At 48.7% G+C, this 26,082-nt stretch overlaps 1 protein-coding gene across 4 annotated transcripts; it reads left to right on the top strand.

Annotated features, from left to right (window-relative positions):
• Positions 1 to 24,166, top strand: LHX9 (LIM homeobox 9). Of its 4 annotated transcripts, XM_042229301.2 has the most exons (8): positions 1 to 147; positions 901 to 1,005; positions 1,250 to 1,312; positions 6,312 to 6,430; positions 8,350 to 8,552; positions 9,660 to 10,015; positions 16,084 to 16,286; positions 17,517 to 20,000. In XM_042229301.2, the coding sequence occupies exons 3-8, from the start codon at positions 1,285 to 1,287 to the stop codon at positions 17,772 to 17,774; spliced, it is 1,167 nt and encodes a 388-aa protein (XP_042085235.1). In that variant the 5' UTR covers positions 1 to 147; positions 901 to 1,005; positions 1,250 to 1,284; the 3' UTR covers positions 17,775 to 20,000. The 4 variants fall into 4 exon arrangements, with proteins under 4 accessions (XP_042085235.1, XP_042085237.1, XP_027831797.1 ...); XM_042229303.2 differs by lacking the exons at positions 1 to 147; positions 901 to 1,005; positions 1,250 to 1,312; positions 17,517 to 20,000 and adding an exon at positions 20,439 to 24,166 and having other exon boundaries at positions 5,800 to 6,430; XM_027975996.3 differs by lacking the exons at positions 1 to 147; positions 901 to 1,005; positions 1,250 to 1,312 and having other exon boundaries at positions 5,800 to 6,430.
• The last annotated feature ends 1,916 nt before the right edge of the window (positions 24,167 to 26,082 follow it).

The raw sequence follows: 26,082 nt of genomic DNA on the forward strand, positions 1-26,082 counted from the left end.
GAGAGCTCTGGGAGCTCGTGTTGGGAGACTGGATAAATAACTGGCCAGAGGCCAGGCTTCCCGGTTCTTCGTCCGTTTTCTCGCGGCCTGACTGCGTCCAGGGTTGCTGGGGGCGACGCAGCCACTCGGGAAGCCGAGACCGACCAGGTACCCTGGCACCCGCCGTGTCCCGGGCATTGGAGTCTGTGCCGGAAAACGATCGTCTCCCAGCGTCTGAGTCGGTTTTCTCCGGATGGATCGCCGTCCCCGCCTCCTAGCCGGAGCCAGGCTGCAGGGATACCGGGGGCCGGCGTGCTGATCCGCCGGAGAAGGCCACCCTCGGGGGCAGAGCGCACCGCGCAGGGCTGGGTTGCGGGCGCCCGGTTCCGGAGCGCCGAGAGGAAAGGAGGGGGTGCGGCTGGGGGGCAATCCGTGGCTCAGCCCCCGGCCCCCCTCCAGGCGCTCCCGCCCGCTCGCCGTCTATGTGGGCACCAGCTGTCAGCGGCAGCATCTCTGAGGTGCCAGCATCTCCGGAAAGGCCAAGGAGGGCTGGGGGCTCGGGCGGGGGGCGGGGTGCAGGGCGCGCCGCGGGACGCCAGTCCTCGAGGGGCTCCCGGCTTTATGAGGGTCCCTCCCGGCCGTCTTCTCCATTAACACCTTTCCTGATTGCTGAGAAGCTGGGAGGGCTGGACGCAGCCTCAGAGCCTGTCGCCCGGCCCTGGCCCGAGCCGGTGCCCTCTGCCCACGGCTTCTCCTCCTCCTCCCGATTTGGAAGCATAAATAGAAATAAAAGACAGGTGGAGCGAGCTGCGGGTCAGAGGTGAGGGATTCGGGTCAATTCCGACCGAGAGGGAGAGGAGAGGAGAAGAGACACAGAGAGACCCACCCACCAACCACCTGATTATTTATTTGGATTCACAGAGGCCCCCTTGGCGACATTCTGGGGACTGGCTCGCACCTCTGGCCGGCGCCGCCCTTCTTCTTCTCCCCGGACTGGCTTCTTGGAGGGAACATCTGGACCTCAAGGTAAGATCTCGATTGGGGTTGTCTGATCCGAGCAGTTTTCCGCCTTCGGTGTGCTCCCGACCTCCGGGCGCCCAGGAGCGCCCCGGGCACCTACCGGAGGCGGCCTGGCTTCCCCGAAGGCCGCTCGGTCCCCAAGGCCGAGAGGAGCGGGAGGAGCGGTTGGGACGTGCTCCCCGGGTCGGGGGAGGCGCGCGGGGTCCCGGGCCGCACCTCGGAGCTGACGCGCCTGTTCTCTGCGGTGCAGCCACCATCGCGGCGTGAGCCACCCCAGCTCGCAGAATGCTGAACGGCACCACTCTGGAGGCAGGTGAGTTACCCGCCAGGCTCTCTCGTGCCCTGTTCCCTAGGCCGGAGCATTTATCTCGTGGGTGTGTGAGTGGGTGTGCACGCGCGTGTACCCGCCTTCATCGGGTGCGAGGAAGAGGGGTCGTGCTTGCCCTGGAGATCGTACCGCGATCAGTAGGCTCTAAAATACGCGGTCTCGTTCAGAGTCCGCTGGCATTAGTCCTGAAAGGCCCCTTTCCCTCCTCCGGCCTTGCTCTCCGAGGCCTGAGATTCTCGGGGTGCAGGCGCGGGGGCCCGGAGGTCGCCGGGCCACTGCGCTGAGAGTTGTCGGGGCGCCAGGGATGTGCTCCGGTCCTCGGCATAGCTGCTGGGGGCGTCTTCTCACGGGGATGGATGGGAAGGATGAGGCGGGTGGGGACAGGGTGGGGGCGCTAGGAAGAAGCCGCGTCTTCTCCGGAAACTGCCTTCACCCCCCATTTTCGGTTCAATCTGACCCCCGCGCAGCGGTTTCTGTGGGCGATCTCCGCGGACGCGGAGTGGGGGCTGGGGGGACGGCTCCCTTTATTCCGGCGGTGGCGGCGGGCCCGCCGCGCGGCAAATCCCAGGTGAAAGGGCTTCAGATTTCAGAACCGCGGTCTTCCCCACCGGGCGGCGGGCCCTTAGAGAAGAAACCGGGGTCGGGTGGGGCGCCTTCCGGGGAGGAGGCCCGTAGGCGCAGCGCGCACCCGAGGGCAGGGCCCCGCGCGCGCCGCGGGCGCGGGGAGCGCTCCGGGCCGAGGTGCCCGGCGGTGCCTGTCGCGGGGCTCCTTCTTCGCGCGGTAGAGCTCGCGAGGCCCGGAGCCGCTCAGCCTACTCCCACCGGGGCTGGCGGCCCTCCTCGGAGGACTGATGCCGAGGTGCGCGGCGCCAGGTTTGGCCCTGCCGCCTAGGTGTACCCACAGTTGCCCTGAGCCCGAGGATGGCGACAGGATTGGCGAGCCTCGGGGCCATCCCCTCGCTACCCCGCCGGGCGGAGGCCCCGCGACGTGCAGGGCTGGGTGCTCGGGTGCCAGCCCCAGAACAGCGCTGACTCCCCCGGCCCTGGGGTGCTCAGAGCAATGCTGGAAGCCGGACGCCTCTTCGAGAGATGCACCTTTCAGACCAAGGAGGACCCTCCACCAGCTTAATAGGGTCAGGAGGAAAGGTGACCTCTGCCCTTTTAAGGGCAAACTCGGGGCAGAGCATCTTGACCTCCAAAATTCAGATCTAAAGAGACCTCGCTTGTGCTCACAATCGAGGCTTCCTCTCTCGACCCTGACGCCTCCGTCAGCCCCTGGGTGAAGCGGTGCGTTCTCTTTACTTCTCTTTCTTTCTCCTGGAGAGGGACCCCGCTGCGGCCCTCGAGGAGATTCTGTGGACCCCGACCCTCGAGCCCAACTCCCGTGCCCGCAGTCGCTGCCGTCCGCTTTCCTCAAAGCCGCCACAGGGGCTGGCGGAGCAGAGAGGGCAGAGTGGGTGAAGTGTGCTCCCTCGGGCGGAGGGCAGCCCCTGGCCAGGGTTCTGCCACCTTGCTCCAAAGAGAGCTTTGAGTTTAGACGGGAGACTGGAGGAGTCACTGTGGGCCGCGGACGGAGGCGGTCGCTGCACCTGTCCCAGCCAGAGGTGCGGGGACTCAGCCCCGGGAACTGAGCGAGCAGCACCCCAGCGTGTAGGGAGCACCCCAGGGCCGCCCCGCGCCCCAGCACCTCCTTTTGAGAGATGAAAGAAGGCAGAGCCAGCTAGACCCTCTCCTGGAAGTGCTTACTGTCCCTTGAGAGTGTGGGGGTGGGTTGGGGTGGCGTGGGGTGGGCCATCTCCTGGAGGCTGCGAGACAAAAAGGTTAGGACGTCCCAGGCCACAGCCCTTTTTCTGGAGCCGGGAGAGGAGGCAGGGCTGGACCCACCCCGAGCCATTTCTGATGGCCACACGATTAAGGAGGACCTCTCAGACTCCAGCAGCTCCCCTGCCCCACCCCGAGGTCTCAGCAAACTTCCTGCATTGGCAGAGAAGGAAAAAGGCGAGCAGTTGGCATCTTTATGGGAAGTTAGCAAATCCCACCCTGCACAGAAACTTATAACCCCAGTTTTATAAGAAAAAGCCGAGACAGCGAGCTCCAACCCGGAAGCTGATGGCAGGAGGCCCCCTGCCCTGCCTGTACCCGACAGTCAAGGAGCAAATCTGTGTATGCAGGAGAGGAATGATGGAAGCAAGGACTGGAGGGCTCACGGGCCTTCCGTGCCTGCTTCCCTGGAGACGCTTCACAAAGTTCTGGCCTCTCCTTGGAGTTGTTGGGTAAACCCTCACTTAATGAAGTCTCCAAAATTTCATCCCCAGCAAGAAGGCAGTGGTGTTCTCCGGCTCTGTTTATTTTTGTTGAGCAGGACCCAGATCCAGCAACAGCCAAACCCAAACCCAGTTCCCAACCTCCACCTGGGGGTGAAATGTGGGGGGAGTTAGCCCAGAAACTGGACAAAGCGAGTCCCTGGATTGAGGTCCCTGGTTTACTTTCCCTTGGAGCCTCCTTGGTTAAAGGATGTCCTTCTCAGAGACCCCTCCTCTTTCCTCTCCTCCCCCTTCCCCCTCCTCCCCTTTCCCTTCCCCCGTCCTCGGCCTCCCCCTCCCTGGGCCCAGTCCCCTCTTGTGGAAAGGCAGTCTGCCCCTTTGTGAGAGGACCTAACGTCTCTGAAAGAGGTGTTGCCCCCAGCCCCTGCGCTGGTGCATGTGGGTTTGAAAAGTTCATTGATTTCCATCCAAAGGGGCTAATTACATTACTTACAGTAAATAGCAGCCCTGCTGTCCAGTAGGGCTGCCAGAGTTGGGGGGTGGGGAAGGTCTCCAGTTTAGTTCACTTGACTGGCTTCATTTTGTGTGTGTGTGTGTGAAATTGTGTTTTATGAGCTGTATTCTGGCACCCGGAGGACCGTAACAGCGTCCAGTCTGCAAATAACATTTTTTTTTTTTTTTTTTTGGACCCTGAGAAAAGAGCAAGGGGAAAGCAGGCGAGTCTTGGGTTTCATGGCAGAGGCGATTCCAGCAGCTTCAGAAGGCGATGCTTTGGGACAGGAAGTCGGATCGGCACCGTTCTCGTCTTCCTTCCTTTCTCCTCCCTCCCCCGTCTTCCCTCCCCCCGTCTTCCCTCCCCCCGTCTTCCCTCCCCCCGTCTTCCCTCCCCCTCTCCATCTTTCGAGATTTGGCCCCCGTTCCCTGTCGGGCTCCTCCGGGAGGGACGCGAGTCTGCCACCAGGGGATCCCTCGGGTGTCCCGGACCTGCCGGGAGAAGCGCGCGGTCCCCGCAAAGCCGACGGGGCGCGGTGGGGGAACGGGCAGCCTGGGGGAGGCCCGCGGAGGCCCGCCGGGTCTTCCCGCTCTCGGCTGGGAGCTGGGTCGGTTCCTGCCGCCGCTCCCCGCGTCGGGCTCCTCGGGGGCTTCTGGCGGTTTGCATGAATCGACAATATCCGAGTATTGTGGCCACTTTTTAACGGGGCCGAGGAGGGGCCGCGGCTCGCGGGAACAATCCCGCCTCTTGTGAGGCGCGGGGGCTGCCGTTCCGCCCGTCAGCTCTCACCTCGCCCTCCTCCATGCCGAGGGGCCCCTTCGCATCCTCCTCACCGCGCGGGGCGCCCACGTTTACAGGTCCCCAGTCCAGTCGGGGCAATGGGGCGCGCGCCCGGTCCCGGGATGTCGGGGGCGGCGCCAAGCTCGGGCGAGCCCCCGCTTCGCTGCCCACGCGGACAGGTTTCCTCCGGGACGCGAGTTCCTCCCGCAGCCTGAACCCGCATCCCCCGGTGGCCACGCTGCGGCTGCACACACATCTCCAAACCCACTCATCTCCAAGCCCTGTCCCCTACACTGATTGTTCCAAGATTTTCTTTTCTTTTTTTTTTTTTGCCAGAAGTAGACTCTAGAAAGAGAGGCTCTCCTAGTTCCTGCTCACTTTGGGGCTTGCTTCAGCCCCAGGTGGGGTCGGGAGGCCGTGGGGAGATGAAGCAAACGTGCTTTTAAAAAGTGAGTTGAAGTCAGGGGTAGGGGAGGAGAGGAATGCCTGCCCAGCATTTATTTATTTGGGGTCCCCTCGAGCTGGGGACCAGAAAGTCCACAAGGAGGAGACGTGAAGTTTGGGGCTGGGATTCTGCGTTTCTTGAGTCTGGGTCTGATCTTGAACTTGGACCAAACAGGCCGACTCTCTGCCTTCTGCGCCAGGGCGGGGACAATAAGGGTTCCTTTTTCCCTTTAAAAGGTGATTGCTGGGAACTCTTGGAAGGGCGTGTGTGTGTGTGTGTGTGTGTGTGTGTGTGTTGGGGGGAAGTAAATGCCCCCTCCTCCTGCCTCCCCCTTACCCCCCCCCCTCAGTGTTTGTCCCCGCTTCCCCATCACCAGGGGGTTGAGAGGAGTATGACAGGTCTTTGTTGTCTGAATAAAAATCCGTGGCGGCTCCGGGAGAGAACTCCTCCTACTAAATTATCAAAAATGGGCTGGCTTTAGTCTCTTAACAAATTGGACACCGCTCCGGCGGCAGGAGCAGTCCCCAACCCAACCTACAGGCGCTGGGAACTTGCAAGCAGCCAGGGGCCGCTGAAAATACCACTTCTTTTTCTTCCTTTGTGTTCAAAATTATTTTCTTTCTCCACCAGGTTTTGCTCCCCCCTCCCCACCCCCACGCAGTTGTTCCCCGTTAGTAACTCGAGCTCTCGGAGAGGTCAGATCCGTCTGCTTCGCCTCCTCTCCCCCCTTCCCGTGTTTGTTTTCTGCGCATCTCCTTCAGGGAGTCGCCGGGGCTGGCGTCCCCCCTGCTTCTTCTTTTCCGAGCAGACCCATTTCCACCGCGGCTGCCTCTTTTCTTCTTCCCCCTCTCCCTCAGTCCCCGAGCGTCTCGGCGCTCTTCCATCGCCCCGCCTCTGCGCTCCCCGCTTCTCCTCGGATGAGCTGAGAGCCCCCGGGGCGAGTGTATATGGAAATAGTGGGGTGCCGAGCAGAAGACAGCTCGTGTCCTTTCCGCCCCCCAGCCATGCTCTTCCACGGGATCTCTGGAGGCCACATCCAAGGCATCATGGAAGAGATGGAGCGCAGATCCAAGAGCGAGGCCCGCCTGGCCAAAGGCGCCCAGCTCAACGGCCGCGACGCGGTAAGGAAGGGCCGGCGGCCACGGGAGCCAGGAGCCCGCGCGCGCGCAGGGGGAGCCGAGTCGAGCCGCCAAGGCGCCCGGGCGAGGGTGGCGGTTCGTAGGCGCGTCCGCTGCGATCAGCGGTTGGGTTATCTTCGGTTCGCCTGGCTGCTGCGGGGTAAGAAAGGGCCCCTTTCTGATAGAGCTACACTCCTAAGAGCCCGAGCTCGCTCGTCTCCGCCGCAGCTGGTCCGGGCGAAGCAGGGCTAGTCGGGCACGAGAGGATGGCGACGTCCTCTCCGGCGGCGCAGACGCCGGTCTCCCGGCCCGCTGGAGTCCTGGGCGCCTCCCCGGCGAGGGTCGGCGGCTCGAGGGCGAGCGGGTGCGGGCCACGGGCTGCGGCGCGCGGCCGAACGTCCGGGCCGAGCTGAAGCTCCGGGTCTCCAGTCCCTGGGTCTGGAGACCGGCTGTTCGGGGTGGACTAGAATGCGTCCTCTGGACGCTCGGGAGGCGGAACGCGCAAAGGCCGCGATGGCCTGGGGATCTCTGGCGGCCTGGCTTGGTCAGCTCCCGGGCCTGGCGCGCGTAGCTTGCTGGGCAGTCGAATAGAAAATCCGGAGGAGCCGGGCGCCGAGCCCAGGCGCGAGAAGTTTCTAACCCTTCCACGCTGTGGTCGACCACGCTGTGTCGATTAGGCACGCAGGATAAAAGTCAGGCCCCGCTTCGTAAAGAAAACGAATGAACAATCTCTGTGCTCGCCTTTCCCATTTACGAGCCGGAGAGGGAAAGCGACAGACGTCTCCGCAGAGTTTCAGCCAAACTGAGCTGTGTAGATCCTCGGGCATCACACCGGGAATCGCAGCTGAAACTAAGCCGGTGGACAGACTGCCCGGGGCCGGTCAGCGGTGTTTGGGGTCCACCAAGTAGCCGAGATGGTGGATGTTTCTACATTTGCAAAAATGATTTCACTGCGGGGGGTGGGGGGAGCTGGTCTGAGTAAAGTGCGAAACTCTACTTTTCCAGGCCTGCCTGGGTTTCTTGGGGGAAAGTCCAACCCATTTCTGCTAGTCCTAAGGGAAATGTCCCCCAGTTAACCACCCACCTTTTGTGGCTATCCCGTTTAAAAACAAAAAGCGGTAATGCAAACCCGAATTTCACGGCGGGGTTGCACTTAAGGCGAGGGGTCCCCTTCCTCGCCGGGTCGTGGGGACACAGGCGGGAAGCTCAAGGCCGGCATTGGAAAGATTTTCAGTACAAAGATCTCCGAGGTATGTTTATGTCAGGGAATGGGGGCCTGTGTAGAGGCGATTGGATAACGGACCTTCCCAGGAACAGGTATGGTGCTCCCTTAGTAGAAGGACCGATAACCCTTGCAAGATCTGCCAAATATATCTCGATGGAAACGACGTCCACCACGTTATGAGCACGAGTATTAAACCCTCTCCCTTCTCTTTTACTTTAAATGCTGCTTATAGGGATATTGAGAAAGAGAAATGTAATAGTGTTTGCTGAAAACCAGTATGTGCTTGTTCGGATCTCCCTTTCATCCTCCAACAACAATTTCTGTTTCATTTCGGGCGAATCGAAAGCCACACTTTTAAAGTTTTAATTATTTGAGTTCGGAAACCTCCACCATTTATACAGTCCATGCCCTTCTAGCCCTTGTGGAAAAGGTTCGAGGTGACCGGCGGGTCTTTAGGTTGAGTCCAGGTTCAGACGGACGCGGCAGAAAGTGGCAAAAGGAAAAACTGCAAACATTTCCCCGATGCCTGCCTTCGCGGAGGGGCCCCTGAGCGGCGGCGCTCGCGGAAACCGCGCGCGCGCAGGGGGAGCTGAGTCCAGGGAGTCCTCGAGTCGGGGAGGCCGGGGGCTGGCTCTGCGCCGGGGACCCGCGTGGGGCGGCCCCGCGCGCTCCTCACCGCGCGCGCGCTTCCTTGCAGGGCATGCCCCCGCTGAGCCCGGAGAAGCCCGCCCTGTGCGCTGGCTGCGGGGGCAAGATCGCCGACAGGTACTACCTGCTGGCCGTGGACAAGCAGTGGCACCTGAGGTGCCTGAAGTGCTGTGAATGTAAGCTGGCGCTCGAGTCCGAGCTCACCTGCTTCGCCAAGGACGGCAGCATTTTCTGCAAGGAGGATTACTACAGGTATTCCCAGCCCGCCCCTTCCCCGCCTGGCGCGGCCGCCAGCCCGAGCCTCTAGGTCCCCTCCGGCTCTCCCCCTGCCCAGGGAAGCCCCCCGCGTGCGCCTTCAAACTGCAGCGTGCCCACCCCCGCCAGACCCGGGAGGAGGGCGCCCCGGGAGGAGGGCACCCCAGGTCTAGAGCGAGGTCTAGACTCTCCCGCTCAGGCGGCCTCCGGAGCACCGCTGGGCACGTCCTCGGAGGGTCAGTGAACGTGTCCGCGTCTACCGAGGCTAAAGCGGGTTGGGTTTGTGTGTTCCGTTTGCTACGTACGAACTCAGCCAGGCCGGTGCCTTGGAACTGAGCCGGCGGCCGGAGCAGCAGCAGTAGCTGCTGGCTGTCGGGTTTTCGCGAGGGTGGCGGGAAAATCACCTAAATGACCACGAAAAGTAATAAATAACTGCTGTTGCCAAAACGCAGGCCACTCAGTTCGGAGATGCCCTGACCGCGGGCTGGAACCTTCCCGCCAGCCTCCCCAGTCGCCGGAGAGTGAACTGGCCGCAGCGCGTTCACTGATTCTGCTCGGTGTTTCTTGCCTTGGGGACCGCAGCGATGGGCAGGCGACACGGTTCGCTCTCTGCCGAGGCGAGAATAGTGGTTAAAAAAGAATTAGCTCGCCTCTGCGGAACTGTCTTTTCTTTTTCTCCCCCAGGGCTGTGTCTGAATGTCTTCATGCACACTCACACTTTCATAAATAACAACACCCTTCCTGTGAATGCCTTGTAATCGAGGAGACGGTTTCACTTGGCATCGCAATTTAATATTCTTAACATACTGCTGCGAGTTAGCCAGGGCACAGTTTGTTTTGGGTTTTGATTTTTAAAATTTTTACTTTACAGGGAAGAAAACTGAGGATCAGTTCCTCGATTCTTGTTTTAATGTAAGGGTTCTTTGTCATATTCATCAGAGCAGGTCAATCAGCAGATAAAATGAATGTATATCCAAGAGGGCGTGGGTCCTCCCCTCCCGGATCTCCGTCTTGGGCTGCTGCTGACCAAGCCCCAGATGCCGCGGTGAGATGTGGCCCTGCCTTGGCCTCGGCTAGCTCTCTGACGCCGCTGTTTCCTTCCAGAAGGTTCTCTGTGCAGAGATGTGCCCGCTGCCACCTCGGCATCTCCGCCTCCGAGATGGTCATGCGCGCCCGAGACTCCGTCTACCACCTGAGCTGTTTCACCTGCTCCACGTGCAACAAGACCCTGACCACGGGCGACCACTTTGGCATGAAGGACAGCCTGGTGTACTGCCGCACCCACTTCGAGACCCTCTTGCAAGGAGAGTATCCGCCGCAGCTGAGCTACACCGAGCTGGCGGCCAAGAGCGGCGGCTTGGCCCTGCCTTACTTCAACGGCACCGGCACCGTGCAGAAGGGGCGGCCCCGGAAACGGAAGAGCCCAGCGCTAGGGGTGGACATCGTCAATTACAACTCAGGTGGGTGCCCACCCTATCCTGGCCGCCCCCGCCGCCCCAGCCCCGGGTCTGCCCGGAGAATTCCATCTGGCTTCTCCCCTACCCCCCCTTGGTTGCAAGAGGGCGCTTTCCTTAGCAAGACCCTTTCCTCGTCACAGCTCTCGGTCACTCAGAAGCTGGACGATGGAGTGAGAGTAAGAGGGAGGAGAGAGAAGGGGGATGGGGGAGGGGAGAGGGAGAAAGGGAGAGAGAGACACCTTTATTTCGTTTGTGGCCAGAAATACAATTCACAACCGTGGGGCTCAGGCGACTTCCCCCAAACAAGGCAGGGCCAAACCCTTGTTGCCCATTAGTTAATGAGCCCATTAGTTTCTGGCTCCCAGTTGGAGCGAAACAGCCCCAGGGCAATTCCTGTGTGGAGGCCAAGTTATAGATCCTGGAGGAGGTTTCCCTGAAAACTAAAAAAGAAGAAAAAAAAAATCTTCAGAGCCCAGTCCCAGTGTGTCTAGAGGGGACAGAGGCTGTGGTCACCAGCCCAGAGTTAATCAGGGAAACAGTTGGCATGAGTGTTGAAAAACCAAATCCCTCATTTTGGTGCAGAGTGGCTGGAGGGGCGGGAGTCACTCTCCAGAGTCCATGTGAGCTGGCCTGCCCCTTCCCTGGGTCAGGGGACCATCCAGCCAGCTCACTGCCCCTGTGATAAACCCTCCAGACACCCAGACTGTCCCCCCTCCCCCCCCCCCCCAGCTTTCTCTCTTAATTAAAAACAAAATGCAGGCTACAGGCCAGAAAGCGTTTTCTTCCTTGCTTGGGGGGGGGGCGGGGCACACCTACCACTCATCAGTCTTACTCACCAGTACCCTGTTGTTGGCAGCCTGCCCCACCCCACTTGCCAGCCCCCAGGTGAGGATGGTGACAGGTCCTCAGGACCACAGTCTACCTCTAAGCAAAATGGAAGCTCTTCCTGTGAGTCCCAGCCCCTGGAAAAGAGGTTACAGAAAACCCTGGAGCTCACTTAGTGGCATCCTCAGGACTGGTTTGTTGTTGTTCAGTTGCTAAGTCCTGTCTGACTGTTTGCAACCCCATGGACTGCAGGCCGGCAGGCTCCTCTGTCCTTCACTATCTCCTGGAGTTTGCTCAAACTTGTGCCCTTTGAGTCAGCAGTGCTATCCAACCATCCCATCCTCTGTCGCCCCGTTCAGCCTTTCTGACTTTCGGTGCCCAGCCCCACTGGACGTTTTAGGAGGAGACTCAGGCTCAGGGAGTCCTTTCTGTTGGAAAGGACCTTGGGGACCTCATGGTGGCCACCCCGCTCTGTTACCAGGCACTCCCAGATGCCAGTTGAAGGGTGGGCATCCCAGAGCGTGGATCTTGCCTGTTTTTCTCTTCCAGTCCCCACGTACCTGGTGTGGTGCATGAGCCGCTGTGGCTCAGTAGTAAAGGGACGCTGTTTCCCCTCATAAGTGACTTGCCCAGGGACACTCAGCCAGTGTGAGCAAGCAGAAACGGGTCCTGCTCCGAAGGGGGAATCTGCCCAGCTCTCCCCTCAGCTCCCTCCTGGCTCTGACTTCACAGATGAGGGATAGCAGGGGTGTCCCGAGAAGGTGGGGACCTTTGTCCCAGGGGTTGAACCCTGGGTCACTGGAGGGGGAGGGCCCGCTTCTGGCAGCAGACCTGCCTAGATGGGTCAGTGTCCCGCAGCGTTGCATCCCTGGGTTTTGCCAACCCCCTACTGGGGGTCAGGGCCTCCTGCTGCCCCTCTGCGCCTCAGCCAGCAGGCTGATTCGGGGCCACGATGCCCAGCGTGGTTACTTGGGCTCCTTTGATGCATGGTCCCAGGGGCGGCCAGGCAGGGCACCGATTGTTCTTTATTAATAGAAGATGACATCGGAATCTCTAGCCACTCACCAAGGCCCTAATGCCCTAATTAGAGAGAGAGAGAAATAGAAAGAGAGGGAGAGAGACTAGTCGGGTCTGCAGAGAGCAGGAAGCCCCTGGCTCCCAGAAGGTCCAGAAGCGTGGGGAGGAGCTTTCTAGCCAAAGGCGGCAAGCCTGCTTTCTTCGATTGTTTGTTTAACCTAATTAGCTTCGTTTGATTATGCCTTGATCTTACTTTACGTTAGAAAGGTGCGGGGAGCTTTAAGGACAATAAAACTGTGTTTCTCCTGCTTCTCCGAGGAGCACCAGAGAGTACAGATTTATTTCTTAAAAAGGATGAGAATCTCTTTCCTCTCCGACCATTCCACTTCCATTTCCAATTCAGCCATTAGTTTGCAAATTAAGTCGCTGCAAGGTTCTGGAGAGAGCTGATGCTTCTGTTCATTAAGGAGAGAGAGGTTGCAGAGGCCTTCGGAACACAGCCAGTGTGCATCACAGAGCTGGTAACTCTTAATTAACGTCCACCGCATCGCCACGGGACTTTCCCCAGAGACAAGAGCAAACAGCATACAGTTCAGATCTGGGTGAAATAATCTAGAGAAACTCGGTTAAAGATGCCTGACCAAAAATCAGCCTACCGCTAAAAAAAAGTTTATGAAGCCAGTGCCCGTTTGTTATTACAAAGAAATGCTTCAGTGAATTAAAACCACATTAAAAGTGCAGAAAATAAAATGGACCCACAGTTTTAGCTCCTTATTTTATCTTTCTTTGAAGCCATCTCTGCTTAAATGTAAACTAGTCTCAGAAAAGAGTCACGTTGCTACTAAACAGATCTGATTCACACACTGATAATATTTTCAAACACATGCACACAAAATATGTTTGTGACGCAGAATTCCAGAGATGTGAAGCTGAGCAAAGATCCGTAAATGTTTGACATAAGGCAAGTGCCTTTCCTTGAGACTGTTCCTAATTTACTTTATCATCTCTTTGTGCGGATAGCAGATGGATATTTTAGAAAGAGCCACAGGAAGTCCATTTGGGATGCTGGTTTGAAATGAAGCCCTCCGGGGTGAGAAGAAGATTTAGTCTAGGGCCGATGGCTCTGGTTTGGGTAATTTATCATTAGTCGAGAGACCTGATTTTTGCCACTTCTTGAAGTCTCCCCTCCTTAGGTTCTTTCTTGGCTTCCAAACTTCCAAAGCTCCCTGACGTTGTTAAATTAGCCTGGCACTGACCCCTAGTGGTCTCTCTGGGAGCAGTTCTCAGAGGGTTTCATACCTTCAGAAAAGAAACTCTCTTCGGATAGGTGACCATTTCCTTAGTGACAAGAGAATAAAATAGTTAGATCTTCTTATGAATTTTATAGTGCCAGATGAGTGTACTCACAGGTGTATATTTAAGACAGTCTTAAGAGAGTTATCATTTCATCTCATAATTCAGTGGTGGGGGGACCCCTATAGCTTTAAAACGGGGGAAACAGGTCACCTGCAAGTTTACACAAGACATTTGTAGTTAAATTTAAGTAGTTTAGGCTAATACACCTAGTTACTCTGTAGGTGACACAGACTGCGCTATTAAGTGTCATAATATAACTGATCCCACAGTTTGTCTGTTTATATGAATACCATCTTAATCAAACACTAACTTAATCTTTTTGCACACTGAATTGTATTCTGTTTGAAAACAAGTCCCATAGTAGTGTTTAACACACTGAAATTCTCTACTGAGTTTTAAATCAGCCATAATGGATACAGAATGCATATTCAGAGAAGTAGTTTTTATCATACCTGTCTATCATTGTGTGTGTGAAAAATGTCTATAATTATTTTTCATTAATTCATTTTAGAGACTAATGAGTAATATAGTTTGTTTAGGAATCAAACTCATTTCTAAGAAATAGTAACTTGTGGGTGAGGGTTGATAGCTAAGGGCATTATTTAAGTACCAAGTTAAGTCTTCTGCCCCAGTGTAATATTCAGTTTAATAAGCTATTCAAGAAGAGTTACATATCACTCACCTAGGATAGGATTGAAATCTTATCTGAAGAAGCCTCCAGTGACTAAGGTGTGCCTCTCTGACGGTTTTGGTGTGGCTACATTTATAATCTGGTTGTGAAATATAGCTCACTTTACTGAGATAAGTATGGTTTTATGGTAGGTCATAAGATGCTGTTTCATCCATTTGGGGATACAAAAGGGCAATTCTGTAGAATATTTGAACTTGACATCTCTCCCCAGGGGTGCAATAGGATAAAATGTAAAACATATTCTACTCTCTCTCTTATTTCTGGGTACCTGGTGCCCTTTCAGTGGGGTTTAAGGAGTCTCTGTTCAACCTTTGGCTATGTATATCTAACTTGCAGGCCATCTGAAGTTGATCTGACTTTGCGTGAGGAATCATTGATGATTTTATGGATGAACAGAAATTCAAAATCTTGATATGAAGCTCGTTGAATTCCTGGCCCTGTGTTGGACATCGAGGGTCTGATGGCAAGCATGATAGTGTCTTTCTTGCCAGGAACTCGCCTGCCCTCTTCACGGGTCTCATGGAAATGTGAACAAAGGCGTCATTAGTCCATGCCTAGTCTCATGAGAGTGGGGAGAATTTAAGTGGATTTTGTGATGCAGGTGACTTGTGGTTGGGTCTCTGGATGTATACTCATTCACTGAAAGCGCTTTTTTAAAAAGTAATTCTCCCCAAAGCATTGGATAAGGGAAGAGCAACCCACTCCAGTATTCTTGTCTGGAAAATCCCATGGACAGAGGAGCCTGACAGGCTACAGTCCATGGGGTCACAGAGAGTCAGACACGACTGATCACGCACTCGTGCAACCAGAGCATCGCAGGTATATATTTTATCAAGCAGAACGGAACAACTAATCGTAAGAGATGTCTCACATTCTTCAAGATTCTGGTTTCTCCCCCAGGCATGTGATCATGTTGATTTTAGATATTCTATTACAGTGAACTAAAATGCTGGATGGTCAGTCTGAATATACATCAGATAAACATCTGAAGTAAGGTGTAAAGGAAAAAAAAATTGCCATGCCCTTTAAATTGCGAAAGTTGGCTGAATCGGTAAACATTTAGCAAAGTGTTTTCCTTGTAATCATATTTCTTATGCAAAGCTAGGAGGTTATCGGAAATGACCTTTTAAATGTGCATCTTTACATCCTGGGGATGAAGACTTTCAGGCTGGTTTCAAAGGCTGGGTTGTTTTGCCCTCAGTGCGGAGGGGGCTGTGTGTGTGGGGAGTGTAAAGGTGTCACCCCTCCCCCTGGCCTGCCAGCCAGGGGCACAGCTCACACTCCGGCTCTCACAGGACCAGAGCAAAGAGGGCCACCATCCGAATGAGACATCAGCATCTCTGAGCTGGGAGTTGTGAGGAGAGATTCTGGCATGAACCAAGTGAACACACACCTGGGCTCTTTCTCTTTCAGAAATATCTATTCCAGTGACTCCAAGGGAAAACTCTCTTCATCCTGGTTAGCCCCATGTGAACCAGTTACCACTAAACAGCCTCAAAAGTAATATTCTTCTGGTTATGTAAGAATCTTGCAGGTTTTTATCTTGTAACTTCTGCCCCTCTTCTTTTTAACTTTTTCTGGAAACATTCTAGGATATGCAGAAAAGGCTAAAAATTGAAACTTAGATTCTTCCTTCTTGGAGGGTTGGGGCAGGGAGATGGCTCTGTAAAACTTTTAGACTTGAGGGAGCTGAAATTACTGGCTGGCTACACCTCGTTTCACAACTACAGACACAACGAAGAATCTCTGAAAACCGAGTGTGTGGAGGACCAGTGCTTATACACATCACACATTAGAAGAGGGTTTGGGGTTTTTTTTTTTCCCCTTTTCACTCTTGGAGAAGATTTCTCTCACTCCCACACATAGACCTTACTCATCTTCTCAAGTCTTTCTAGCAACCATTAAGCCAAAGAGATTAGATTTATCTCATAATTTATCTAAATGTGTTAGATGTATCTAATACTTTTCTACTGCACAAACTTCGAGTGGGTCCACACTTAACAGACTAGTTTGGCGACTTGGGGTGATTAACCTCCTTCGTCTGGATCCTGCTTGTAATTGGGTCGACAGCTTTCTCCACTGTTGCTGTCCTGTCACGACAGGAGCATGCCACCTGCCACCTTTTCAGCTAAAGTAGGCCCTTGCACTGAGCCCTTGTTTTCGTCCGCTGTGGCTGCCACAGGTTGTAACGAGAACGAGGCCGACCACTTGGACCGGGATCAGCAGCCTTACCCGCCCTCGCAGAAGACCAAGCGCATGCGCACCTCCTTCAAGCATCACCAGCTGCGGACCATGAAATCCTACTTCGCCATCAACCACAACCCGGACGCCAAGGACCTCAAGCAACTTGCTCAGAAAACTGGCCTGACCAAAAGAGTTTTGCAGGTAAGAAACGTCCATTGTTGGCTGTGCCTACAACTTCCCCTTGCAGTGAAAATAGTTCTCTTCCCTGTTTGATTCCTGTACTGCTTCTCATTAGTTTACCTTACTTACCTCCCTAGAGAGTGTACCAAACTTTTGCAGGGGCTTCCCGGAGACTGCCCAGAGAGCGAGAGCGAGAGCCCCAGGGTCTCCTAAAATGCAGCCACATCCTCCCTACAGATGGGGAGAGAGGCCCACAAAGCCAGCTTGCCCCACTGCTCTGCAAACGCGGGCGGTGCTGTCTGCACAAGCTGTGGCCTTGGAGACCTCTGTCCACGTCAGGGTCAGCGCGCACACACCTGGGGAGACCTGCTGCTACCCCCTTACTTCAGCACACTCTTGGCGGCCTCACTCCCCCGTTCCAAGCTTCCAAATTCACGTGGATCCTTTTGGTCAGCTTCTGAAAAGCTACAAGCATGGTTAGCTGTCTCTGCAACCAATCAGAGCGAGTATTTTCCCATTGTAACCAACCGCATTTGACCACTGCATACTGCAGTGAGACCTGCTGGCCCAGTGCCTTGCTAGGCTCATCATGGTAAGAATGTCTAACAGAGACCTGATAGTGGGTGGCTGGGGGTCGCCTCTGATGCTCTCACCCTCAGTGACAGACAGCAGGCGTTTTAAATTCCACGCACCCGTTTCCGGTTGCTTGGAGTCTGTGGCCCTGGAGGTTTTTCCTGTGCACGAAGTACTTGGCATGTGTCAGACTCAAGAACAGCCAGAAATCTGTTTCAATGATGTTCATTTCATGCGAGTGATTCTAACTTGGTGAAACATCCGCTGACCTCGCCTGTCCTCTTTCTGGAAAGACAACCGTTGAGGGATGAGGGTGTATTTCCACCCCCCGCCTCACCCCCTTGATCGCTGTGCCTTCATTTCCCCAGGGTATCTCCACTTAACCATCTGTGCCCCCAAGCGGCACTCGTTAATGCTGGGGGTGGGGGCCCCTGTGCAGCTAAGAGGGTATCTGTAGTCTTACTGGGATTACTCTGTTGTCAAAGAAAGCAGAAAGAAAAAAAAAAAAAAACAAAAAAACAAAGGTGGGAGGAAGGCCCTTCTCCCCCAAGGAAAATAAACATTTAAAAAGAGAAACGTATATCCAAAACAGAATTAAAAAAGAGAAAGGGAAAGGAAAAAAAAAAGGAACTATAAAAATAAACATCGGTAAAGAAATCCATTGGGATTGGTTTGCAGGTTTGGTTCCAAAACGCACGAGCCAAATTCAGAAGGAACCTTTTGCGGCAGGAGAATGGGGGTGTTGATAAAGCCGATGGCACGTCGCTTCCGGCCCCGCCCTCGGCAGACAGCGGCGCGCTGAGTCCACCGGGCACTGCGACCACTTTAACAGACCTGCCCAATCCCTCTCTCACTGTAGTGACAGCCGTGACCTCTAGCATGGACAGCCACGAGTCCGCGAGCCCCTCGCAGACTACCTTAACGAACCTTTTCTAACATTGGGTTTGGGTTTTTTTTTTTTTTAATTCTTACTCTTCTTTTTATTATTATTCTAATGATTATTTTATTATTTACAAAACGATATTTTTTTCCCTCACCCACAAGATACTTGGCAAGTAACAACGACAGCTTGGTGTGTAGTGGCTTGCAGCCACTTGGCAAATGAGTTTACAGTATCGTCTCCTTTACAAAGTGTATTATTATTTTTTGTCTACAAAGTGTATTTGGATTTAAAAAAGATTAATTAGATCGTTCAGTCGGTAAGGGGAATTTTGGAATCATTCTAATAAGTGCCTCTTAAAATTGTATGTTACTTATTTCCAGAATCTCAAAGGAAAAAACAAAACAAAGAGTGGTATTGTGATGGGCAAAGAATCATATTCCCAGTTACATAATTAGGCTAATAAGGAATCAGATAATTGATTAAAATTATTTTTTAATCTTGCAACTGTACCTGTACTTATGAAAGTTTGGAAACTTCACATTGTCTTTTTAAAAAATTTTAAAATGCAAAAAATGTTTTAATCATTCCTTTTTCTTACAAATGAGGAATGTGGTTAAATAAACAATAGCTAATTTAAATATTAAAGATTAATTAGATGGGAAAATCTAACCAGGAATGTGATTTTTATTTTCTCTTAGGGGTATACTCCCAACAAAACTTTCTTACTAGTTAGTTATTGCTTTTCAATCTTTGAAAAATACTTAAACCTCCTGTGTATCCATGAAAATTCCAAACAGAATTTGAAATTTTATACATTTAACCTTCTCAAGCTGATGATAGGTGTGAAACCATTCCTCTAAATTATTTTTCCCCAGGGAAAATGGAAATAAGCAAAATATAATTTTTTAAGAAGTTAAAAAAAATCAGTATAATTTAATCGATAGCTCGTAATTGGCTTTAGCTGTACCATGATATTGTATCTGGCATTCTATACAAATAAAGTTAAAACAAAAAACTTAGTAACTAATATTAACAACGAAAATTCTTTGGATTTGTTTTGCTTCATTTTACTTCGGCATAGGTTGATGTATTTGTCAGAAAAAAAAAAAAACTTTTCTGACATTAGAGATTTGAAGTTCTTAGTTTAAAGATAAACTCAGAAGCCTTGTGGATGCTAATCTGAATATATTTCCTAGTTTACAGTAGCATTTTTTTTTTCTTTTAATTTAAGCTAAAATCTTAATGGTCTGGGCAGTGGTGAATGTTCATCTATATGCTTCTGTTGTAGTTAAATATCAATTAGATTGTGGATTTCCTAAAAAAAATAAAATAAAAAAGAAGTCAAGATATATGTCTTGCTTTAGTGGATTGTTAAGAATAACTTTGCACATACTCTCCACTTTTCGGACCCCTTAAATCTCCTCTGGTGTTCGAAGTGGTTATTTAATAGATTTTAAAGGTGTCCTTCTGGTTGTATAAATGTGTGGTTACATATTGACAGTTCACTGCCCACATTAAAGTGCATTATTGTAACTTTTGCTCAGGGTCTTTAGAAAATTAGCACAGAAAGTAGCTTATTTTTTAAAAAAAAGATGATGGAAGATAAGTTAACACTGTAACAGAAGAAGGTGTGTTTGCCATTATATATTTAGCAAGTGTGGTTATCATCTTATATGGAGCTTAAATCTTGACTTTTCATATTTCTATTACATTTTGGGCATTTACCACTAACCAGACCAAACAACCTTGGTAAGGCTGAGATCTTATGAATACACTTTTACAGGTAAAATATTGATACTTATAAATTTTGTTCTTTGACAGAACAATATATGGTACTATAGATCTACTTTATTAAGTAGACTAATTATAACTCAGTTCTCCTATGTGCCTTATGAGATAACTTGGACGTAAGTTTGTGAAAAATCAGGATATATGTGTTGTTTGTTAAATTAACTGTTTTAAGCCCTTTTGACACCTCACTAGTTTTGTACTGTTTTACCTCTTATTTCTGAAACTCTTTTTATGGTGTATCCTGTTAGAGGGGACAGACATGTCATAGAAAGCAGTTGTGCACTCTTTCCAATATAGTTGATAAATTCAATAATCTTATATATTGAGCTTCGTGTTTATAGTACAGTAAGTGGTCTAGCAAAATTGTCCATGTTTCTTTGTTTATTGAGAAATGCATTGTATAGAAACTATTTCCCTTAAATATTTATGGACCAAACAGTTGTGATATATCCTATTAAATTTGTGTGAATAAAGCATTTTGAATCTAAGGACTTTTATTTCCCATCAGTTTTATTTAAGGTTTAACTGTACTAGTGTGTTTTTGATATCTATTTGTAAAAGCTGTTAAAATGGTAATACCAAATTTTTTAATATACAGACATACAAATAGTTTTTAGTTTTCCAAACTTATGGTTCATTTTTCGTTACCATTGCATTTGCAGTGCAGTTCAGCTTAGAATTACCTTTAAATATATTTTCCTACAATAAAAGTAATGCCCCATGGATTTGACTCAGCCTGATTTTTAGAATTAAAAAAAATAATTAGCAGAAAAAGTAATTGCATGAAAAGAAACCTTAAATATGATTAAGTTTCATGTTAGGTCTATTGAGCACAAATGGATATTTGTAAATCTAAATAGAAATTGAAGACCCCTAAAAGCCAAGTTGCTCTGGAGTTAATAAATTGTCACTATGATTTTTTTCAGGGAGAACAAATCTTGGGGCATTACAGCCAAACATCCCGACGTTTGAAAATTCCCTAAAGTATTAAAAGAAGGGGAAAAGTTTGATCGGAAATCCACTGCAGTGAAGACAAAGACAATATTAGGTTATGATAATCATACATTAAAAGATCTATTGAGCCAAAAAGAGAGAGAGAGAGAGAGAGAAAGAGAGAGAGAGAGAGAGAGAGACCAAGAGACTTAAATGTCATTTACTGAATGTTAACAAAACTTCTGTTCTTTATGATGTCTAACACAAATGGAGGCTTAAAATTATATGATTTTAAACAAAGTGAGACAAACCGTGTATAAACCAGAGCAGCCAGGCAGTAATATGCCCACCCCATAGCTGAAGAAAATTATTCTTGGGAAAAAAAAAAAATCCCACACATTTGTCAAGCACAATACTTGTAAAATAAAGTCCAAAAGCATTCATTTCATCTGCTTGCTAATGTGTTTTAGTCCTATCTGTTAATGACATTTTCCAACTGTAAATTCAAAGAAAAGCTATCGCTCGTTTAAGAGGATAGGGATCAGACCCCAGTGATTTTAGCATTATTGTTTATTACTTCCTTCTGAACCAGAAATCTCTGCATGCACGTCCACATCTGTCAATTCTAGTGTGCATCTCTGTATGATGACTTCTCTTTGCTGTTTCTTGTATGATAAATAGCTTTCATTAATAAACATCTTATTCGATGGAAACATAGTTAACTTTATGTTAAACACACACTTTTGGAATTAATTTTGAACACTGTCTTAAGAGGCAGCACAACCCATTTCCAACTTGTTATACTTAGGAAAAATTCCAAATGATATAATGAGGTTAAGTTCTGGTAATCTAGGATAAAATTATTTACTTGGTTTTGGACTTTTCATGACCTTTTATTTGTTGTATTCAATTGACACATAGACTAAAAGTTTTTTTTTATTAAAAAAAACCCCAAATTACAACATAAACCTCAATATACTGTCATGTAAAATTCAGCAGCTTTTTTAGATGATTAGGGTAAAATTTATAGATCCTCTATAAGTTTACATGTTTGCTATGCAATGAGCAAATTTATTGAAAGTACACAAATATATTCTGAACTGTGATGAGATCCTGTCTTTGCATGGTTCAGATTACATATGATATTACAAACAAAAGAGCAAGTGGAAAGAAAAACAAATATTTAGGAATGAGGTTTTTAATGGTTAAAGGGAATATTTGAAGATAGAATTTTTTAACGACTCATATTTAGCTGTATATCCAAAGCGTATGTTAAACAAATTAACATATACCTTTCCAGAAATTTTTCCATTATGATGAAATTTTTATTATATACGAATGAACCCTATGTAAGTGACGTAACTTTTATGAATGATAGACATTAAATATTTCATTTACATGTATTCTCAGAATTTCGAATGTTTTCTTAAATGCTTTCACTTCCTGAATACTAAATCAGAAAAAAAGATTTAAAAAGAGAGAGCAACTTACTAATAGTAAAAAAAAAAAGCAGTGCACCATGACAAGTAGACTGTTTTGAATGACGATGAAACCTGTTCCTTTTGTCAGTAACTTGAATGTTTATGCCTCACTGAAACCTCATCCACAGCTATAGTAACTTAAACAGCTTTTCCGATACGTTTCCAGCCAGTTTATTCCAATCCTTGTCCTCCCGCGTTCCTTCTTTCCCTGTGCTGTCACCCATGGCAGTTTCGTTTAGAAATATTTTGGAACCTCGCCTGGTTTTACAGACCTTTAAATATTTGTCTGGAATGTGAAATGCGGGAAGAGACCACAGAGGGAGAGAACAGAGCTGAAATTAGGCGTCTGAAAAAAAAATAATGCAAATTTGAAACAGGCACATTTTTAAAGAGGAAAAGAAAGGAGTGTTAATTGCGAGTGGGAAGAGAAAGAAGCACGCGAGGCCGAATCCAGAGGTCAGTGGTGCTTTCCCGTGATGGACAGTGGGCTCTGAGTCTGCAGGACTGCACCCTCACTGGTGTGGAAGAGAAGGACGTGGACCTCTTGGCCGGCGGCAGGGCACTACGTTTTTGTAGCTTCTGTCTCCCAGATGTCTGGGTTGGCTGAATTCTTGCAAATTGATCTTGGGCAAAAAAAAACAAAAAACAAAAAACAAAAACCGCTGAGAGTCAGCAGCTGTCGGCTTAGGTGAGTTACCACCTTCAGGCTGACTTGCAGAGTAGGTGGGTTCTTTTCTTTTTTTTTTTTAATATATACCTCAAATAAGGACATGACTCCATAGTAAAACACCCAAAGCAAACACTTAAAAACCTTCGTGATGTTTCATCACCTACAAAGTAGATTTAGCTTTATTTAATAAACCTTGTGGAATCCACCGCATGCTATTTCATAACAATCTTTGGATGCACAGCATTTTAACAGCCACACAGAAATAGCACCTTGTTTTCTGTTGCAGTGTGCCTGCCAGAGCATCATGGGGAGAAGTGTTACAAGTGGGAAACTCTGATGAACAAGAATACATATAGATATCTGTGTGTGTATAACTGAATCACTTTGGTGTACAGCAGAAATTAACACTGTAAATCAACTATACTTCAATAAAAATTGTTAAAAAAAAAGAAGTGGGATATTCTGGAATGGAAATTTGGAGTCATGTCATCCTAGGCTCTTACGAGAATCCTAGGAATAAGATTGTTATAAAAATAAATGTAAAGAACTAATTTTGTATGCAGTTTTGCTATTTAATTTTCAACTATGTTATAAACAAAGCTAGCTTTACTTGTAGAGAGTTTGTGTACCAAGGGGATCCAAAATATTTTATGGTCTCTAGACGCCAGGGTTAAATGAGGACGCTAGGACTTAGTCCAAATTGCAGAAATGGCATTGTGTTTGCTTTGAAACCATACAGCTATATATAGCTTATAGATAAACTCTGGATTGGCCTTTTGGATCTATTTTATACATTGAGTAATTGGGAACCGACTCTGAATATTCAAATAAATAACACCCTTCTGATATAAAGCCACAGTCCTTTGCTTTATAGTCAATCTCAAAAGTAGGAAGTTATTTTCTTTACAGTGCAACACTGATTTAAAAATATTTTTATAACACTTATTTTGCCCATGTAATTTTTTTTCAGGATAATATTACCATCTACCGTATTCTCAAAATGCATTGTAACTCTTAACAGTATTTTGAATGCCCTCTGGAAGGATTTCCATCTCACTTTATCTGTTTCTATAGCCAGAAAAGAAAAAAGTTTGGAACTGTGCATGGTACTTAAGGGAAAGCCCGTGAATAAATATGATGTAAGTAGCAATATAGTCACCACAACTAAATTTCTTTTTAACTCTGTTTCAAAATAGATATTTTTATCTAGCATCACTCTTCACTCCCAATATTCCTTCTTGAATATTAATGTAGTAAACTCTCCTGTATCATGCATCACATTAATGAGTTTTCCTTCCCTTGGGTTATTAACTTTTGCTTCTTTGCACTACTTTTATTGTGCGGAAATGATAAAAAGCAGGCGAGAATAGAGATCCAGGTATTAGCCATATGTAGAAAGCTCCTGGTGTGCATCTCTGTGAATCTTTCCTCACCCATTAGAATTTTCAGGAATGATTTTTTTTTCCTTTGGAACATCATGTTTGCATCTTGCATGATCTCATAAATTAATCTGAAGAGTTAACTGGATGCCTTTTATGGTTATTTGAAAATAAAATTTGCTACAGATATGCTCCAGTCTCCATTGCCTCCTATTATGCATGAATGTATTAATTTTTTCTGTACTTACCCATTGAACCAGAAAATATTAACCTCAAAGGACATTTTAATTGTTATTTATGATAAATATACAAAGATGAAGGAATCCAAAGGTAAGGTTGCCTTTCCTTAATCATTCCCTTTCTGCTTCCTTTCTTTTTCAGAAGCAACAAAAATCATGAAGGGATATCTGCCTTAACTTTGACATTCAAGGGTTTTGACAGCTTGCATCACTTAAAGTTATATTTATTATTCAGTAAGCTTTAATTCTGTGGAATAAGTGCCCTTTATGAAATGTGATTTTTGAAAAGCACTAAGACATTTCACCATCTCAAGCAGCTGAAACTGTTTGAATTCTACAAACTGGTTTTTTTTTTTTTCCAGAAAAAAAGTATAGTGGAAATTATTTTAAATGTAATATTTGTAGCATTTTACCAGCTTGACCTGGATGCTCTACAGGAATTTTAAAGAGCTATAAAAAACCTCCAAAATGTTATGATGTAAATAATTAAGTGATGATATTTTACTGTAATATAAATCGAGAGAGTTTATTTTATAAAATACAGTTACACAGACGCTTTGTCATTTCAGTGCAGGCCTGAGTTACTCTTGGCTATTTTAATGACAAAGAGATCTATTTCCGAGGGCTCTAATAGGATTCTTGATTCAATTTTCCTCTTGAGCATCATGAGCCCGTGTATGTATGTTGTGCCTTTTCTTTCTAACATCCATGAAAAGACATATATTTTTAAGCAAAAAGGTTTATCTCTTTTAAACCAATTTTTAATTAAATGCAAAGCAAAAAGGCAAAATAACGGCAACTTTTCTTAAGTTGGAAATATTGTGAAAGGTCCATTTTTTGTTGTCCTCACATGAAGCCTCGCTCCTGACAGCCCCGTGCTGCTGCTGCTGCTCTTTCTGGATTCACTGCAAGTTACCGTCTTCACTGAGTGTGGCCATAACTTCGCTTTTTATTGGGATTACATTGCTGGGTTGGACTTTTCTATTCAACACAGCGTGACCAAGGCTTATATTTCAAAACAAACAAAACAAAAAAAAGGCAATTTTTGTTGGAGTGTATAGTTTAACTTGCTGCTTCTATTAAAAGGGGCATGTCAGAAAGGAAAACTTCAGAGAAGATATTTTGGTCCAGGCTGAACTGTGCTCGTGTGTTAAGGTGGCTGGAGCTCAGTGCATTCGTTAGTGATCGTGAGGATCGCTAGTAGCACGTGAGCACACAGGCCGGTGAGCTAAATATGCACATGGAGTAACAAGGCAGCTGGACTCTGAGGCCTGCCCAGAGGGATTTCACCATGGAGGCAACTTCCATGGCCTGAACTGATGCTGTTTAGTTGGCCAGTTGTGTCTGACTCTTTGTGATCCCACGGGCTGCAGCCCACCGGGCGCCTCTGTCCATGGGATTTCCCAGGCAAGAATCCTGGAGTGGGTTGTCATTTCCTTCTCCAGGGGATCTTCCCAACTCAGAGATCGATCCTGTGTCTCCTGCATTGACAGACAGGTTCTTTACACTGAACCACCAGGGAGGCCCCATAGCCTAAACACCTAACTGTTAAGTGTTAGATTAGGAAACATTTGGTATCAACTCTGGCGTTCTGCTTTTCTAGAGTACCTTGCATTGAAACATTTCACCAATAAAAATGATCACCATGGGCTTTGCTTTGGTTTTAGTTTTGCCTTGGATCTGTGTAAACTCATGGAATCCCTGTATAGACTGGAAAGAACCTTAGTAAATTGGCTGAAATCCTATCTACCCCCATCTCTTTTCCTTTTGGGGTGGAAATAGAAAGCACCAAGGCAGAAGTGTTTTGTTTCTAGTTCAGAGGCTGCTGTGGGCTTCCCTCAGGAAAACACGGATAGCCAGAGTTCCAA

This window comes from Ovis aries, chromosome 12 (assembly GCF_016772045.2).
Source record: "Ovis aries strain OAR_USU_Benz2616 breed Rambouillet chromosome 12, ARS-UI_Ramb_v3.0, whole genome shotgun sequence".
Lineage (NCBI taxonomy): Eukaryota > Metazoa > Chordata > Mammalia > Artiodactyla > Bovidae > Ovis > Ovis aries.